Genomic DNA, 18,217 nt, shown 5'->3' with positions numbered 1-18,217 from the left:
GAATTATTTAGTATTCATTGCTTTCTTGTGTACTGCAAGGAATCCGTGATTAAGTCAAGCATCAGCAAGTCGTGTGTGATCGGAAGTTGAAAAGTGATCCGGCGTGATACCTATGCGGTTTCACGAGTCGGAAGTAACACTTGATTTTACTTCACCGTGTTTCTCAACACTTAATCACGTTGAGCAGTCTGAGAGTTTTAAACCAATAATAGCTGAATCACAATTTTGTGAATACCTCCTCACCAATTTAGTTGATATTTTCTGGAGTTTCTATTGATCTTGTTAGGTCACTAACTTAGTGTGGACTGTGGATATGTGTTATTTTTTCTGACCATGTTTTTTCTACAAATAATTCAGTGACAGACATGTATTATTCTTCCTTAAAGAATTTTTTAACTTTTTTAAATGTGATAAACTTTATTTTCTTTCATAGAGAAAGCTACGGGAACATAATCAAGGTCATGGGTAATCTTGAGGTTGATTGCAGCAACTTTGGGGAAGGAAATCACATAAAAAGATGGAGGGCACATACCGACATGTATTGTATTTTTCTCAATGTTTTACTAAAGCAGTAGGTAGCAATAACTTTAGTTTATTGCATTAATGTTGGAATATTTATTGACATATTTCTTTTAGATTCAACATGACTAACTCACTGTTTGATGCCAAAAGTTAGTTGGAACTCAAACACAGATAACCATTGCTGCTGCTGCCTTACAGCCACAGGCTGAAAAATTATTCTTTTCTTAAGAAAATTGTAAGTTTTTTTTTTAATCGTTATCCATACTTTCTGTCAATATCATGGATTTTCATGCTGATAAGTTAAGGAAAATCTGAAATAGCTAACCAAATGTGTTTTGTGTCATAAGGAAAGCTGCTGGAATAATCTAGTCTTTATCCTTACTTGATTCATTTCGTGCCAGCTAGTGAAAAAAGGTCGTGACGAATTCAAATTTCTGCAAGCAAGCAATCCAATTGGCTGTCGCTAGGTGGATAAAATGATGTCCACCAGGTTGCGTGAGTGTCTTCACTCTTCAGGGACAAATGGAAATGGGCTGCTGGTCGTGACGTCTGTACCCAGGCGCCAGGTGTGTGTCGTCCAATGCACCAGCAAAAATAAGTATTTTTATACAATTTCCTACTAAAGTACTTAAGTCAATATGACTAGAGATCAATTTGCAATTTGAATGCCTTGCCAACTATAACTTCCTTGTAAAATTTGAGATATAATTCTGTTGGACTGTGTAGTTTTCTTTTACTCCTGGTATTCTTTTTATCATAATGAGTCATGTGTAATTGTGTACATACTGTATTTCCCTATGGTAATTTTTATATTTCCTTAAATAGGTCTGTGCTGGTTACTTTGTTGCAGCCAGCTGGCGATAGGTTTTCCTTTTGCAGACTTGCTACCTGTACTGGTTGTAAGTTTAGTCATATACAGAAACAATTCTAAAGCAGGTAAGGAAATCATGAGTGTTGTGGCTTTTCGAGTCTGCGTCGAAGTCCATTTTCTAATCTGCTTTAATTCAGTTTTTAAAAGCAAGTCGAAGATCTTTCCTTTCTCCATTTGTTTGCTGCCCTGTTATGAAAATGTGTGTTTGAGAGGGTCTCTACTATATGTTGCAAGACAAAAATGTGATCAAAACAGAAAATCTGAAATGGTAATAATGTATTAGTATGATAAATCAAGTAGGCTAACATTTTGTTCTTGATGTCAAAGACAAGTGACATCTTTTTTCGTGCTTCATAATAGAGCTTTTGTGGAAAGTTCTTGTAAAGAGTTGTACATTTTTTTTTATGAAGTAGAACAGAAATTCCTTTTATTTTTAAAAACCTGAATTGAAATCTTTGTGATGTGATGATCTTTGATCACTTTGATTTCTTTTTCTCTAGTTAAGTGTATATTAAAAGTAAATCATTATTGGTATCTTTTTTCACATTTCAAAATGTTATTGGTTTATTAATGTTTTTTGCTTGTGCCCATGGTCAGTTTGGTGGTACAGTGGTTTTCCAGTTGAGAGATGTGCTGAAATGGAGCTTGTGCAGACTTGCAGTTCAACACCATACTTTAATGTGTCATTTGCCTATTTTGATATCCATGCAGTAGGCCTATATGCAGTTGGGTAATAGTTAATGTTGCCTGATGGCTGTCGGGCTTATTTTATCGGCTTCGTTTTGTCGATACGTCGTCTCTTGCTACCTGTACCGGCGTTTAGGTTATGCTTGAAGTTTCGTTCAGTTATTGACTTTTAATTAAAATATATTTTTTTTTTTTTTTAGTTTAATCGTTGCTACCGTTCCATATACTTGATCCATTAGTAATACTGAGGAGAGACTGCTGAAATTCAAGACTCGTCATTTCGTCAATAAATTATGTAGATGTAGATATAAATTACAAGTGCATATCTGGGCTCCCTTCTTCAGTGGCCCCGTTTCCCTAAATAACCACTAACCAACGCCCGCCGGTGGTTACTCACTCGCTACGACAACCAGGAGGAAGGGAGTGGACTGGTCGAACGGGGACTTGCAAGGCGCATGATTCGATGAAATCTGTTGGAGGGTCATGAGTCTAAGCCGGAAGCCTACTGAGATTAATCGCTCTCGTAATAACTGCTCCTCGGCTCTCTTCGCTCTTTTTCCGGTTTCTCTTAACCATGGCCAGGTAACCTCCCTGGTCGAGTCAGTCGGGCAGTGTCTTCCCTTGCTTGACTGGCTGCAGTTTGAACCGGACGGTCTGTAAAATAAGAATTTAAATCTAGAACAACGCCTCCTTTGAGCGGTCCGGACAATCCTGAATTCTTTAGGGTTACCATTCCATCGAGGCTTAAACGAGGGTACGTAATTACACGTTAGTCAAATTGCTAAAGCTAAAATTCAATTGTTTGTATTACCCAGGTATTACCCAGATGACGCAGAGGTGTTGCCCATTGAGGGGTTTTGGTGACGAGGAGTCACTGAACGAAACACTAAACCAAATGAAAAAAAAAATCATGAAAAAGGTAATGCTAGGTACGACATGAAGCTTTTGCTTTCGCAGGAAATAATTTGAATTTGTTTGGAGCCAACGATCCTGTATATATCCGAGCCGAGTCCTTTCCGTCTACATTCGGTGTGAAGAGCAAAACCCAAATTTCAACACATTTTACTGCTTAGCAACGAAAACAAAGCGAGTATCAAAACATTGTTTTACTTGCGCATACTTTACTGGGGCATAAACGCGTTGGTCATGTAACAGGGTGGAATTTTTTTCCCTTTTGTTCATGCTGCATCAAACGACACGCGATAGGTTCCGGCGGTAATCAACTTTTCAAGATGGTAGACATGTCAATGATAAAGACAGGGTAAGGGTAGCTCCTGTAAATGTTATTCATTTATGTTAAAAGCTGCTAGTAGGATCTCATTGTTGATTTGCGGTTACAAAATCCATAGCCCTAGAGTTCAGGTATTGTCAATCAATCATTTGATTTGCGTTTTAGATACTCCTAAATCACCTGTGGAAATATGATTCCCCCCGCTTCTCCTGGGTGGCTACTTAGGATCATTTAAGTTCATTTTTAAGTTATGTGTTGTGAACGTAGCGGACGAACTCTGACAGTCTATCGAGCTTTAGCAATCGCGTCTATTTCTTATTTTATTGATTATATTCAACCGTTTTATGAGAAGCTTTGATTTGTATTTTTTTATTTTCATAATTTATCTTTTTTAGATTTTCTTCTCCGACCGCAGGTGCAAGGAATATGTTTGAAACTTAGAAAAGTTTGCAGTAGAATATTTTATAAAACCCGACTCCTTCAAACGGTTCGAAATGGAAGATTTATTCATTCACCGAAGAAACGAGTCAAATGACTCAAAATGTCAAATGTGGTATTTTTAAAGTGACTAAAATTTAAGCCATTATCATTTATGATTTGATATTTATTTTGATATTGGTTTTTGTTGACCCATCCCCAGCAACGTCAACCTGCAGAAAGAAAAAGGCCAGTTTCTATGACCTTGACACTCGAAGGACACGGAGATCATTACGTAAAACGTGTCATGCAGTGGTGTAGAGGTTGGGTGAGAATGACACGTGTTGCTTCATTATCAAAAGGTACAATAGCCGCAAGTGGTATTTATTAGTATTACTATTTGGTATTCATTTTTATATTGGTTATTGTAGACCCATCCCCGGTAAAGTCACCTGCAGAAGGAAAGGCCAGTTTGCATTTCAATCGAAGGTCATGAAGATCATTACGTAAAAAGTGTCAGGCATTGGTGTAGAGGTTGGGTGAGAACGGGACGTTTTGCTTCATTATCAAGAAGGTAAAATAGCCATTAGGGTTAAGAGAAGGGGTGAGAAAAAAAAATTGTATAAAAGGCGAGAGAAAAGTTGACAGGGATTAGTCGAGTGAGCATCTCCGACACGGCAACAACTCCATATTTCGTCGTAATATCAGTTCGCAATCATGGGTAAATGTTCATTTTTATTTCGAGTCGTAAATCTATTCTATCTTGTTATTAGTTGTTGGTACGACTTCGAAAAATAATTTCCGAATGTTAATTGCATAGCTAATTATGGCATTGGGTTGCTGTTGGGTGTTGTATCGTTGATGTCGACCACGAGAGAAAATCTTTTAAAAGGAAAGAGAAAAGGCAACAGAAGTCAACCGAGTGAGCATCTCTGACCCGGCAACAACTGCATTCTTCGTCATATTACCAGGTCGTAATCACGGGTAAATAATCTGTATTTCTACGTGGAATTTTGTATCAATTTCCATTTTTTCTATTTGATAATATGTCCGTTATATTGTTGAATGTTTAATATTATCTAGTTACCTATGCCGTCATGCTGCTATTGGTTGTTGTATCGTCGATGGCTGGATCGATCATCGATCACTGGTGTACCGACGTATCCTGGTTAAGGTGGATACCAAACCACAACGCAACCGCCTTACTAAACAACATACGCAACGACCTGATACTACACCGAGGTTGCACTGTTGGGTTTACAATTAAACCACCAAGGATCCAAATTATTACACCACAACTTGTGCTGCTCCTCGAGCTACACTACCGAAGCGCTACAGTACTACACCGAGGCACCTACCGAGACTACGCAACTACGTATGCTGCCCCAACCTACGACACCGAGGCTCCAGCTTATTACATCACCAAAGCTGTCGAATTCTACACTGGAGCGCCCAAGTACGACAGAAATCAGTCAAGTGAGCTTCTCCGACACCCAACACGGCAACCCCGAAGTTTCGAATAAACTTCGTTTCAAACAGTGTAACGGCAAAGAGTGAAGGTGAGTTCTTTATTATTGTAATTTTGTGCCACATGTACAAATGACTTGTTTTCGTTCCTTGTCTGTCTTTCGAACAAGACGAATTCGACTGCAATCACGTCGAATTGAATAGCAAAGATAACATATTCGTACGTGTACACCGCGCGGTTAAACTTGACATTGTCGGTCGGCAAGCCGCACTTGACGATGGCCGTACCATCACCTACGACAAATTCGTTATTGCCTCAGGTAAACATTTTATGCCAAACGAAATTTGTCTTTAAAAGTCTCAATGATTACACCTTTATAGAATGTTGAATAACTTTGATAATCTTCCTGCTCGATAGTATCTAAGAGTATATTTAAACTGCTAGCAATTTATTTCTGTGAATTAGTTCTACGAATAGAATTAGTTCTACGAATTCCTCTAAAAATGGCCTTTATTTTCTTGTTAGGTTTTAAACGAAAATCTTTTCCAATCCCTGAGCGGTGCCCTTGAAGATGCCCACGAGCACGTAGCGCTGTTCCGCAACATCGGTGGCGGTAACATAGGTCGAGTTCTCCGTTCTCCTAAATATTTGAGCCAATGGACAACCGAGAAGGTGAAAGCGGAAAGTGTTAATGGCTTGCTCAAAGCTAATGTGGAGGGTGCAATTTTTGACCTTAAACAATGGTGAAAAGGTAAACAGTTATTTCTGTACATGTTTTAGCGATGTTAATTAAAATCTATAAATTATTTCAGCAGATGTAAACTGACCATGTCGTCGCTGCTGTCGGTTGGGACGTAAACACGGATTTGGCTGTTGCTTTGTTTTGGAAATAGGGGAGAGGAGATTTTGGTGGTTATCGAGTGAATACCGAGCTTAAAGCATGATCGAACGTTTGGTTGGTAAGAATCCTTGAACATTTTATTTCATATAAATTGTACTACTGTGATTAAAACTTAACCAACATTGACTGCTCTAATGTTGTTGTTAGATAGTATATGAAGTTCTTGTTAAATTAGATTCTAATTATTGGGTTTGGACTTTATTTTTTATTAGACTGGAGATGTTACGTTCTTTTGTGATATCAAATTGGGTCGCTGTTGTATGGAACATGATCACCATGCTGTTGTATCAGGGCGATTAGCTGGAGAGAACAATACTGGCAAAGAAACATGGATGAAATACTGCAGTGCACTGTTACCGAGTGCATTCTTCGTCGTATTATCAGTACGCAATCGGGTAAATATTCTGTTTCGCGGAGTTTGTATAAATTATTTGTATTTTATCTGTTTATGTACCATATTGAATATTAATGTTCAAATTATTTGCCGAATAGTTTATTGTGATGTCGTGATGTCGCCGTTTGCCGTATCGTTGAAGGCTGGGTCGATCACTGGTGTACCGATGTCTCCTGGGTATGGCGGACACCAAAGCACCACGCCGCCGCCTTACTACACAACGACAACATTCGCAAAAACCGGTTACTACACTGAGGCACACGATTACTACACCAGTATTACACCGAAGCTGATGCTGCCCCGAGTTACAACATCAAACGTACTACACCGAGGCTCCAAAGTACTAAAACCACCAAGTCACCGGAGTATTACACGTATGTTGCCCCAGCTTGCTGCACCGAGGCTCCCAAGTATTACCTAGTTCCTAGCTACTACACCGAGGCTCCAACTTATTACACCACCAAAGCGGCTGAATACTACACCGAGCCGCCCAAGTACTACACCAACAAGGCTCCAGAGTATTACCACACATCTTGTGCTTCCCCGAGCCTCTACACCGAAGCCCCGAAGTATTACTCTGCCCTAAGCTATACAACTACAACTGAGGCGGCCAAGTACTACGCAGCCGCAACTTACTACACAGCGGCTGCTCCTTCGTACTACGATGAATCGGAATACTATACCTTGGCTTCAGTTTACTACACCACAACCTACGCTACACCGAGGCCCCTATGTACTACACTACCGACGCACCTGAGTATTATAACACTACTTACGCTGCTCCGACCAACTACACCGAAGTTCCGAAGTATTACTCCATCCCGAGTTACTACACCACTAAGGCACCTGAATATTACACCACACCTTACGCTTCTCCAACTTACTACAGGGACGCTCCTAAATATTATAACTATATTCAGATTTGTCGGTCATATCTTAATAGTTACTAGTCACTGGGAATTGTTGATCTTTAATAGGGAAATAATTTTTTAAAACCTAGGTAATCATTGTGTACGACTTCTCTTGTCACCTAAAAGCCTTAAGACATTGCGACGTTTTCTTATTTTGGTTGGGTCTTTCCTATTTCGCATGTTGGAGGGGACTATTGCTCTAGTCGCTCCACATTCCGACATATTCTAGTGTTTGGACGAACTTCATTTACAGGGCAAGTTACGAAAGAGACGTACTTTGTGGTGTTTACTAAAATTGTTTGATGTTAGCAGCTCTCTTTTTAACTTAAGTTGGCTTATCAAAAGAGTTACAGATAGTGTGTGGTTCATCATAGAAGTTTTATTTGAAGAATCTGAAGTTGATCAGTCGCTTGCATATAACTTATGTAAAACTTCAAAGTTGTAAAAAATATACAAATTGTGAACTAAACATTTTTTTATTACAAGTTATGAGACACAGCAAACAAAAACATTAAAAGGAATTGCTTTATTGTCCCACCTCCACCCACAATTCCACCACATTTTACAATCACGTACATACATACACTTAAGTTAACCCGTTGGCTGCCACGCCATACAACCCGTAGGTTGTACTCTACTACTCTACGCACCACGTCTGAAGGATCAATGGCCAAGGTGGGACTTGCCATTGCTGACAAGTCCGGGCTGACACGGTGACAGAAGAATCCATCACCGCATCGACAAGGGGGAACTAGGGTAGTATGGTGCATTGCCTAACAGGCGCCTTGCGGCAAGTTTTGGGCTGGTGCGACTTTCCGACCCCTCGGCATGAAAACCACGAGACCGAACAGCGCACGCAGCCCGTGCTAAGGAGCAGGGGAGAACAAAGGCGTGGCAACCAACAGGTTAACTAACACTAACACATATTACCAACAACAAATAATGATCCGCGCTGACACTTTGGAGATACCGGCGATGTTTTGGTGTCAATTTTCTCGACGTCTCCTCTGCATCATCTGAAGAAAGATAAAAAATTCTTATTAAGTGTCATGCCAATGAAAGTTACATAATACATATAGGTACATTGATCTGTTATTTTTGGCTCAAAACTTTAAAGGCACGCTTTAAATTGCTTAAGATCTAGCTAACAATATTGAAAACTGTACACATCACAAAGCTCACTTGCTAGTCTTAAAAAAAAATTCCGGAAGTAAACCGGAAGTAGCCACAGCGCCTCAACCATTGAGCAGTCGTCAAATTAAACCACATATTCGTGATCTCCATGAAATTTGGGGTCGAATAGGTGTGATTTAAACGAAATCCAAAATTTGGCCAAAATCGAGAATTTTCCTGAACTATAGTTCAGGAAAATTTTCAAAACCGGAAGTACGAAAACGTACAAAACGAAAAGTGAACTTTACCACAAATTCGACGAGGATTACGAATATGTGGTTCTTTCGTGCGTCAGATGAATATTTACTGAACTACTGACTGAAATGAGTAAACCGGAAGTAAAAAAAAAGCAATTATCGAAAATTTAACAAGTGAGCTTTGTTGGGGGAATAATAATCGTCAGTTATCACTAAATATTTCAACAAAATAACTGTCGATAAATGTTTAAAGAGATGTTCAAAGTAGCAGAAACTGACTGTTTTGACAGCTGTTTAGACTGCAAATTATCAAAAAGCCATCTAGCGTTAGAAAAAAGAAGCGTCCAAGTAAACTTTGTTTGCGCGCAAGAAGGGCCTAATTTTGGAAACTATTACACAGACACAGTCTAACGCAACTAGACTATTGGTAGATAACCTAAGAAAATAAGTGAATTGTTGGGTACCTAGGCATAATCCCGTGGTGAGTGACTGCAGGTGTGTAACAGCGGACGGAAGCGATCTTGAAGTGGTCCAGAAACTCGCCAAGTCGCCAGTGAAGTAAAATAAATCTTGTTTAAAAGCAGTGAAGCTAGATGAGCGTGCGTCGCAAAGATAAGGATGGAGAAGAATTTTGTTGGAAGTCCTTCTGTCATGGACAATGGTCAGCATTGGCACAAGAATCTTCGTGCTCTGTAAAAACAAATTTTTTACGTTATTAGAAATATAACAATGAATAAAGCATACCAATCTTTACCTTTTTTAAGAAGTACACTGAAATGCTCATGATGAAAAAACTGTAAAAATTGAATTTACAGCAACATACAGCATTACCTACATGTTGAGATAAATTTCCTGATGCTAAAGAAAGTGTCATGAAGTATTGCAGTAGCATGGTGATGGGTGGTATTGATGCTTACCTTATCATATGGGTGATCATATGAGTGACTAGCTGGCACGAAATGAATCAAGTGAGGATAAAGACTAGATAACTGCAGCAGCTAAGCAGCTTTCCCTATGACCAAATATTAAAATTATTTAGATTGCTATTTCAGACTTAACTATTTAACATGCAAATCTACAAAAAGACTACAATATTAACGAAAAATATGGTAAAATTCGTGAATTTTTCTATAGACTTCGTTATTTTTCAAATTTAAGCGATTTTACGATATTTGTCAAGGAAACCTGAAATCGAAAGTAAATTTGATGAGCATCACGAAAAGCAGGTTAGTTTTTGCGTCAGATTAAGGCACCAAGCTAGGAACTAAATTATAAACAGGAGGTCAAGAAGAAACCTTTCTCTTCATTAAATGGATTGGGTTTTCGCAATTGTGAAAAATGCGCTGTTTTCACCACTAATAATATTGATTTCTAGGCCAAACTTATTTTAATATCTTGGTGTGAAGTTTATTACTGAGTAGTGAGTATTAATTTGTTGCATCTTGCAAAGCTGGATGCACTGTGTTCTTGAAACATTTACCGAACAAACTGATCTTAAAATATATATTTAGTTGATTGTATAGAGTGAATGCAAGGCGTGATGCAAGAAATCCTTAATAAACTGTTGTGGATTCACCTGTGTGTTTTGAAGAACGAATGAAGACTTGATGATAACGGCCGAGGCCGACCAAAAATTGTTCTTTTTAAATAGACCTTGCATAAGTCACCACAGGACTGTAATATTTCGGTTCCAATAATATGGAAAACGACGATTTCACTGATAAATTGCCATAAATTGTCATATCCAAAACTGAAAACACCAAACAGTGCTCAAAACGAAGAAAAGCAGACGACTAGTCAAACAAAATAATAACACGCCATCTATTTTCGAGAAAAAAGACTTAACACTTGGCAGTATTTCCCGATGCACCCTTGGAAAAGTCATACCGAAGGGCTGGTTTTTATCGAAAACATGTCTCTGGAGACCCATCGTTATGTTGAATTTGGCATTTCACTTGTCTGACCGGTGCAAAATCGGCCTAATCGGCAAGTTCGACGAGTGAAAGACAATGATAACCTCGATCCTCGATCATTATCGAGGGTTCAGAATGCGGTCATAATCGGCAGCGAATGCGAATATGAGTGGGGGGTTCACAGAAATATAAAATAAAAGGAATATAGCCGGAATTCGTCAGCCCACAATTGACACCATCAACACGTCTTCTATATGACAGTTATAACGCGTCTAAAAACTCAGTATTTGAAGGACAAGTCTTAAGATACTCACAAAACTTGAAAAGTGCATTTTTGTTTGTTAAAACCTAGAATTCAATCTTGAGAACTGTACAGAGAACCTTGCTACTTTCATGCAAATTTTCCGGAAGTAAGCGATAGCGCCTTAACCATTGAGCTATCGTCAAAATAAATCAAATTTTCGTGATCTCCCTGAAATTTGAGTTCCATTAGATATAATAATAAACGAAATCCAGAATTTATTAGTGTTAAATTTGTTTAAAAGCAAGGTAAAATTTAAGCAATGCAAAGTTTAAAATTTTAAAATTTGGTTTTTCACAGAAACAACTGACACCGACATCTGTGTGTGGCTAAGGAATGAGAAGGGTTGATTTTTCGAATGCTAGATGACGTTGCAGCAAATTGGTAAAATATAAATATTACATAAAAGATTATTTTGGTTTCGTTTTAAATATAACTGGATAAATAACCTACAGATTAAAAAATATGGAGCAGTCATCCTACACTGTGTTTGTTTATGGGACATTGAAAAGAAACCAACCAAATCATCATTACTTGTCAACAGCTGAATTTATAACTGAAGCTACTTGTTGCCAAAAATTCCCATTGGTTATTGCTTCAAAATACAACATTCCATTTGCTATCGAAAAACCTGGAACAGGATATGTAAATCTTATTTTTTAAATTAAAGACTTTCATATATTAATTGGTTTTTATTCAGAGAATCAAAGGAGAATTGTTTTCAGTTGACGATGCAACTCTAGCCAAGTTGGATGAACTCGAAAATCATCCCACTTTGTATGTACGACAAGTGCATAGTTTTGAGGCAGCAGATGGAAAGATAATCGAAGCATGGATTTACCTTCTTAGAGAATACAAGCCAGAAATGCTTGAACTTGAGTTTTACGAATCCTATTCAAGTGAAGGCAGCCATGGAAAACGATACGTATCAAGGTACATTCGCGATACAGAAGTAAAGCCATCAAACATCTAATAAGTACTGTGTAAACCACCTGCCAAAATTCCCCAAATCTGTTTTGTAGTGATGATGACATGCAGAAACCAGAAGAGATAATGCAAGTGCTTAAAAGTAACTAGCCTACACACTATTGCCCAGTGCCAACTGTTACTTTCCAGTGTTTCTTACCACCAGAGTTCTATATTTGGTAATATTTCAGAAACCATGTTGAATAAAAATTAATCAGATAATAATTTGTTTTATCAGTCTTTATTTTATTACAACGAGAGGGAGGGGAAAAACAAAATTTGGGCGATATTATATCCAAATATCAGAAATAGACAGGATAGAGGTAATGGAGTTAATTTCACTAAAACGGAAACTGTATAAACGAACTGGGATTGAGGAAAACACGCGAGTAAACCGCTTGAAATGAAAGAAAAAAATTACAAAAAAAAAAAGAAATAATTTCCCCCTTCAAACAAACAAACAGTCGGGGTTGTGTGTGTGTGGGAGTTTTAGCAAATGTATTCATTTGCTTTGTTCGCGGATGCACTGCTGCCATTGTCTTTGGATAAAAAAGAACGCGGCGACTCCCCTGAGCCCTTGGAAAGTCGGCGAATTCTTTCCCATATTTTATTCATTAAAAAAAAATATTAAAAAAAAGGTTCTTTTTTAAAAAAATCTCAATTTGATAAACCTCCCCAAAACAAACAACTTTATCACTTTCGATCCGCTCGATCCGCGCGGACACACAAGTGTCGGGAGGTTCTTGATCGAAAAAAAAAAGGAAAAAAAAAAGAATTCATTATACATGAAGAACAATTATGAAAAGAGAGAAAAAGTGTGTGTGTGTGTGTGTGTGTGTGAAGGACAATGAAACATATCGGAACACAATCCATGCAGAAAATGTACAAAAGAGAGAAAAAACTGAACAAAGAAGGGGATTTTTTTTTTGTTCGAACTGAATTCCGTGAATGGAAAACACAACAAAACATAGAGAGAGAGAGGGTACAAGAAAATCAAAGAAAAATATTTCAGACGATTGTTTTTAGCCCACCTTTTTGGGTTGTTTTTATATATATAATATTTATATATAAAGATCGGCTGTTCTTCCGTTCCGTAGTACTGGCACTGAAAAAAACAAAGACGTCCCCTACCCCGGCGTCGGGGTAAAGGAGTTGTTGGTGATGGATATAGGATTGGGGGGGGGGGTTCGAGAGCAGCACGCACTTTTCTTGTTTTGGTTTTTTAAATGTAAAACAAAAAAATAATTAAAACAAAAAATGACGGGGGGATGGTGGAGGGCTACTAGGCTGCTGGTTCGTGAGGTTTACCACAGCATCCGCAACGAACTCCACATCGGTAGCAGGCGCGCAGAGGCAAGTAGCACCACAGACACGGTACGACCAATGAGAGAAGCGCCAGTCCGAACCACCGTTTGGGCGAGGATTCGATGCTGCAACAGCCACTGCCGTTGTGGCGCCGGACACTGCCGGAACCACAGACGCACGGTTGCGGGGCAAAATCGCCCTCGGCATCGGCGTAACAATGGTACATGAGACACTCGGCGCAGCTGACGCACGAGACGGCGTCGATGGTCGATCTCACGCAATCTGGAGCGTGGTCACAAGCACCGCGGTAATTCTCTTCCGGCCGATAAGTGTCCTGATGCAATTTTTTTTCGTTAATCCGAGTTATTGGTGAGTCATTTTTAGTGAGTGTGTGTGTGTGGTTTTACCTGACAGTGTTTGCAGCGAACGCGACCCGTCGAGCCTTTGCCTGGAGGGTGAAGGTGACTAATGCTCATGGCTTTGGTACTGCTCGAGCTACTATTGCTGCCTCTTCGTTTCTTCTTGCCGTTGCCGCCTCGGCCAGCTTTGCTGGGCAACATGGGCGCCGTTGTGGCCATGCTGGAACAGCTGTTGACTGACGTCATGGGATTCTTTTTCAAGCTGCTCAAAGAGTCACGGCGAGCTGGCGCAACTGTCACCGATTGACTTGGCTTCGGCGTCGCTGGATCGGGCATCACCGGATAGCTGTACTCGTGGAGTGAGTGGAGAGAGTGAAGTGCCACTCCAGTATTGCCTGGATTGAACCGAATTAAATTCGAATTTCGTGATGGTTTTATAACTGGATGAAATTTACCTTCACGTGCGAATTGAACGTAGGAATAACTTTCCTTGTCCAATTCGATATGGTCGTTGAGCACACCAATTCCACCGATTCCCGGTGGCCACATGCCTCCGCCTACACCGCCCCCACCAATACCTCCGCCTTCACGTTCCCGACGCTGCCTTTCCTTCTCTTTGGTGGCCCGTTCTCGCTCACGAGTCAGGGCCAGCTCCTGGTCGCGTTGCTGCCACATGAGCTGCTCCGGACTGATGGAATGCTCCTTGTTCAACCCTATTTTCATTGAAATAAAATGCCCGTTAAAACCTATAGATTCAATCAATTAAAATAGGAGCAAATGGTGTTTACATACCCTCAGTTATGCTATTATTTAACAAGGGCAAACTACTGGTGCTGCTGCTGGGAGGTAGTGGACGCCTCTGCATGAAATGTATCCTGTGCAGGTGCGGTTCTTTAGGCAACGGAGGTAGTGGGGCATTATTGGAGGTTGGCGGAGGTGGAACAGGAACAACAGGAGATGGCGGTGGTGGTGGCTGATTGGCTTGTTGTTGTTGTTGTTGTTGATGATGATTCAACGTTGGCGAACGCTGCAGATCAGTTCGCTCCATTGGCAGGTCCAAGGTCTGAAATGGAAAATACCAAATTTGCAATTTCATGTGGAAATTGAGGCCACATATTGATGAAAAATCTTTTACCATAAATACGTCATCCTCACTGGCGTCAGAGTTCATGTGACGCAGCGCTGGCGGCGCGTCGGCGAGCCCTGGATTTTAAAAAAATCAAAAAGAAAATCATTGAAACGTTCAAATTTCCCTCTAGGAAACAATCGTCAATTCGTTCACGAAATTGACAAAACTCACCGCGGCCAATTCCAGGGAGGATTAAGAAAGCGTTAGGGTTTAAAGAGAAGAAAGTTGATTTCGATGGAAACACATTATCGAGAAATAGAAAAAATAGAAACGACAAAATCAAACCAAAACTAAATAAAGAGAGAGAGAGAGACGTATGTATCATCCTGCTGGGACCTACCATTCAGCAAATCCTCGACTGCCATCCGGACGCCCTTGTCGAACGCCCTGGCATCGGCAGCTGTTTGAAACGTCAGTCCAAACTTTTGGTCGCCTGTCCGCCAGTGATGAAACGTCGGCATGACTTTGTTGTACTGAAAGTCTTTACGGATCGTGCAGCTGAGAACGACCTGAAATGAATTAAAATCAATCGTTATTTCTTCTTCTTTTTGTTTCATTAGAATAATTACTGTTTGATCCGAGATGCGTTTGCCTAGAATGAGGTACTCGTGCTGTTGGATGAGACTATTACAATGATAGACGGGTATGACGGCTGCAGACGAAGAAGAATGAGGAGGAGCTGGCGAGTGGTGAGGAGGAGGTGGAGGACCGGGTCCTCCGCCACTGGTGCTACTACTCCGGCTGCTGGCGCTGTTGTTGTTGCTGGCTGGGTTGTTGTTGTTTCGACTGTTGTTGTGGCTGCTGGATGTCACAGCAGCGACTATGGCGGCGTGAATTGGCAGGATGCGCTTACGGACCGAGACGTTGGAGAGTCCGCCGCCGTCCATCGGGACCCAGCCGCCCGACGAATCATCCCGCGTCATCACCTGCGCCCTTACTCGCACCAACGAATCTTTCCTGTTTTTTTTAATTAAAAGAAATAATTAATTGAATGAATCAAAAGTTGACATTCATTCATTGTGTCGGCCACAACCGGAAACTGCAGGGGGGGAGAGAGGGAAATTTTTTTATTTTCTATTCCGGTCGATTTCTGTGTGTGTGTGTGTAGGCCTTCGCAGCTGTGTGTGTGTGTGGGGGAGGGAGGGAGAAGAAGGAGGAGCCGACGGCTAGGAACGGAAGTAAAGACCCTCCGGTCGTACCCCAAGCTCCACCTCTCTTCGCCTGACGTCATTTCCGGTCGGCGGCGCTTTTCAACCTCCTCCCCCGCACAACTATTTCCTCTCTCTCTCCCCCTTCTTTTTCTCTGTGTGTTTTGATTTTCCTACTAAATTGTAAAAAAAGATGAAATTAAAAAAATAATGAAAAAAACTTACTCTTCACATCCTTCGGTCATGTTGGCTGATGGCGGATCGCGCGGAAGTAGCAGGGCTGACACTACCTAGACCCCCTGCAATCGCCACCAAAACCCGAACCATCTTCGGTGGCCACTTTGGCGATCGAAATACTTTGGCAGTCAACAAAGGCGAAAGAAATGGCCTCTCCCAACAAAAAGCCCAAAACGGGGGGGAAAACCAAAAAAATTGCAGGGGTGAAAAAACTCAACAACAAACCCAAAATAAAAATAAAAAATAAATGTGATTGGAGAGAAAACAAAAATTCGTTTCAACGTCCAGTCCACCGATAAAATCCGTATAGCTTCATGATTTTTTCACACACACTTTTTGGGGATTGTATTGTTTTATAAGGAGCGTTCCGGATTCTGTTGGCACTTTTTGGGGAGGTTAAAACTTGTGTGTGTGCCTTTTCATAGAAAAGAAGAAGAAGAGTCAGGTGCATCCAGCAATGTCGTCTCCATCTTCTTTTTCGACTCGGAAAGCCATCACTGTTCGTTCCAGTTGCCAAGGCCACACTCTACACACACACACACACACACACCAACCAACCACACTAAAATGTGTGTGTGAGAGAGAGTGGAAATGAATCAATGAACAAAAAACACTGGCGAGTTTCACACACACACACACACACACACCGATCGCGTCACACAGACAGACAGACAACAGTTTTTTAACGTTGAAATCTCGTGAAAAGCCAACGAGAGTTTGCAGTGATGATGTCGGTGAAACGAAGAAAACACATTCGAGTTGTGCCACCAGTGCCACCACACACTTTTGCTGTCGAATTTCCACGCAGCTAAACACTGGGCTTCATCTGGCTTTTGTGCGTGCCAACAACGAAAAGATGTCGCACTGCGAGCGTTTCATTCATGGGCACCGCCATCGCTGTGAATGTTCCCCCTCCCTCCTCTCTTCCCCTCCTCCCCCCCTCCAAACGGTTCGGCGGAGCGATACACAAGCCAAGATGGCCGCCACCCTCCTCTCTAACCAAACCGAAATTTCCGTTTTCTAAAAACTCTCAGTCGACCGATTTCAACCTGTTTTCCTTACTTTTCTCTCGGGGAAATAATATCCATCAAAACGAATGACGCCAATATTAAAATAGGAGGGTGGAAAATGTTAAATCCAGATATCTCAAATACAGTCGTGCCTAGTTTGGGGATATAGGCGAGAGGAACTATTTAGCCTCGGTGGGATTCGCATCCGCCACTCATTCATAACAAGACTCTCCCCGTGTTGATGCCCATCCCTTTCTTCTTGGCTAGCACCTTTCCTTCTTTCTCTCTGACGATGATTTCAAATACCTTCAGGCTTGATTCTTTTTTCCTGTTTAATATGACCGTCGATTAAAGTTGATGTTGTTGGGTGTCATCGTGATGGATTGTTCCATTGATGGTTCTCGGACTTGTGTGTGTGTACTTGTGTGTAGGTATATACTACCCGAAAAGTTGCTGGGAGAAATCGTCGGATTGCACACACACACACACACACGATGATGCCAACCAAAGATACCGATTGAGTTCAAGGACGTCGTGAGTTGTATATATATATATACACACACACACGGGTCTTTCATTCATTATTCTTTTCTTTCTTGTCTCTTTTTTCTGAAGGCTAAAAAAGCTCTCCATGTTATATAGATGTGGGTGGAAGAGGATTATATAGAAAGGGGGTGGGGACTATAGTCGACGAGTAATATCGATTGACCTCCTCCCCACCACTCGGTCTGGATGTTTATAGTCACTTCCTTCAATCGGCAGCAGCGCCGATCCCGCCCCAATCCAGCAGCAGCAGCAGAATATCGTCGTCGTCTCTTTTGTTTATTTTCCACGCGACGCCCACGCCGCCGACCAGACGACGCGATCGATATTATGCCCTCCCCCTTTTTTTTGGCCACCCCGCCCCCCCCCCCCCCCACACACCTGTATATAATTATTCGCATTTTCTCTTTGCAGCCAATTTGATTGATATACCCAGCTTTCCAGATATTTTATTTTATAGACATCGGCAGATTTCCTTTTTTTTTGTTATCAGATTAATTTTTGGGAAATTGTACACACGATTCACGAAAAGAC

The 18,217-nt window shown here is 40.8% G+C and overlaps 3 protein-coding genes and 1 long non-coding RNA gene across 9 annotated transcripts; 2 read left to right on the top strand and 2 right to left on the bottom strand.

Annotated features, from left to right (window-relative positions):
- Nucleotides 1-878: 878 nt before the first annotated feature.
- On the top strand, nucleotides 879-5,398 carry LOC124311605. 4 transcript variants are annotated; one of them, XR_006909983.1, is made up of 13 exons: nucleotides 879-1,120; nucleotides 1,348-1,458; nucleotides 1,531-1,661; nucleotides 1,991-2,216; nucleotides 2,281-2,662; nucleotides 2,760-2,834; nucleotides 2,896-3,341; nucleotides 3,707-3,864; nucleotides 3,952-4,051; nucleotides 4,263-4,449; nucleotides 4,549-4,712; nucleotides 4,812-5,287; nucleotides 5,366-5,398. It is a non-coding gene; the product is annotated as an uncharacterized LOC124311605 (long non-coding RNA). The 4 variants fall into 4 exon arrangements; XR_006909982.1 differs by having other exon boundaries at nucleotides 3,707-3,875; XR_006909981.1 differs by having other exon boundaries at nucleotides 3,707-4,051.
- Nucleotides 5,399-8,312: 2,914 nt separating this feature from the next.
- LOC124311943 lies at nucleotides 8,313-11,041 on the bottom strand. The gene is made up of 6 exons (XM_046776309.1): nucleotides 10,349-11,041; nucleotides 9,690-9,784; nucleotides 9,527-9,566; nucleotides 9,237-9,462; nucleotides 8,360-8,418; nucleotides 8,313-8,318 (listed from the first exon to the last, which is right to left on the bottom strand). The coding sequence occupies exons 2-6, from the start codon at nucleotides 9,707-9,709 to the stop codon at nucleotides 8,313-8,315; spliced, it is 351 nt and encodes a 116-aa protein (XP_046632265.1). The 5' UTR covers nucleotides 9,710-9,784; nucleotides 10,349-11,041.
- Nucleotides 11,042-11,355: 314 nt separating this feature from the next.
- Nucleotides 11,356-12,177, top strand: LOC124311477 (putative gamma-glutamylcyclotransferase CG2811). The gene is made up of 3 exons (XM_046775994.1): nucleotides 11,356-11,631; nucleotides 11,687-11,919; nucleotides 12,009-12,177. Exons 1-3 carry the CDS (start codon nucleotides 11,452-11,454, stop codon nucleotides 12,061-12,063), a joined length of 468 nt encoding a protein of 155 aa, XP_046631950.1. The 5' UTR covers nucleotides 11,356-11,451; the 3' UTR covers nucleotides 12,064-12,177.
- On the bottom strand, nucleotides 12,178-17,041 carry LOC124311040 (protein sprouty-like). 3 transcript variants are annotated; one of them, XM_046775296.1, is made up of 9 exons: nucleotides 16,119-17,041; nucleotides 15,315-15,702; nucleotides 15,087-15,254; nucleotides 14,917-14,947; nucleotides 14,752-14,819; nucleotides 14,409-14,679; nucleotides 14,072-14,329; nucleotides 13,665-14,011; nucleotides 12,178-13,591 (listed from the first exon to the last, which is right to left on the bottom strand). In XM_046775296.1, exons 1-9 carry the CDS (start codon nucleotides 16,136-16,138, stop codon nucleotides 13,235-13,237), a joined length of 1,908 nt encoding a protein of 635 aa, XP_046631252.1. In that variant the 5' UTR covers nucleotides 16,139-17,041; the 3' UTR covers nucleotides 12,178-13,234. The 3 variants fall into 3 exon arrangements, with proteins under 3 accessions (XP_046631252.1, XP_046631253.1, XP_046631254.1); XM_046775297.1 differs by lacking the exon at nucleotides 14,917-14,947 and having other exon boundaries at nucleotides 15,086-15,254; XM_046775298.1 differs by lacking the exon at nucleotides 14,917-14,947 and having other exon boundaries at nucleotides 14,752-14,798; nucleotides 15,086-15,254.
- Nucleotides 17,042-18,217: the final 1,176 nt, after the last annotated feature.

The sequence above is a fragment of the Daphnia pulicaria genome, chromosome 8, assembly GCF_021234035.1.
Source record: "Daphnia pulicaria isolate SC F1-1A chromosome 8, SC_F0-13Bv2, whole genome shotgun sequence".
NCBI classification, from domain to species: Eukaryota; Metazoa; Arthropoda; class Branchiopoda; order Diplostraca; family Daphniidae; genus Daphnia; species Daphnia pulicaria.
This window is presented reverse-complemented; position numbering and strand designations above follow the sequence as displayed.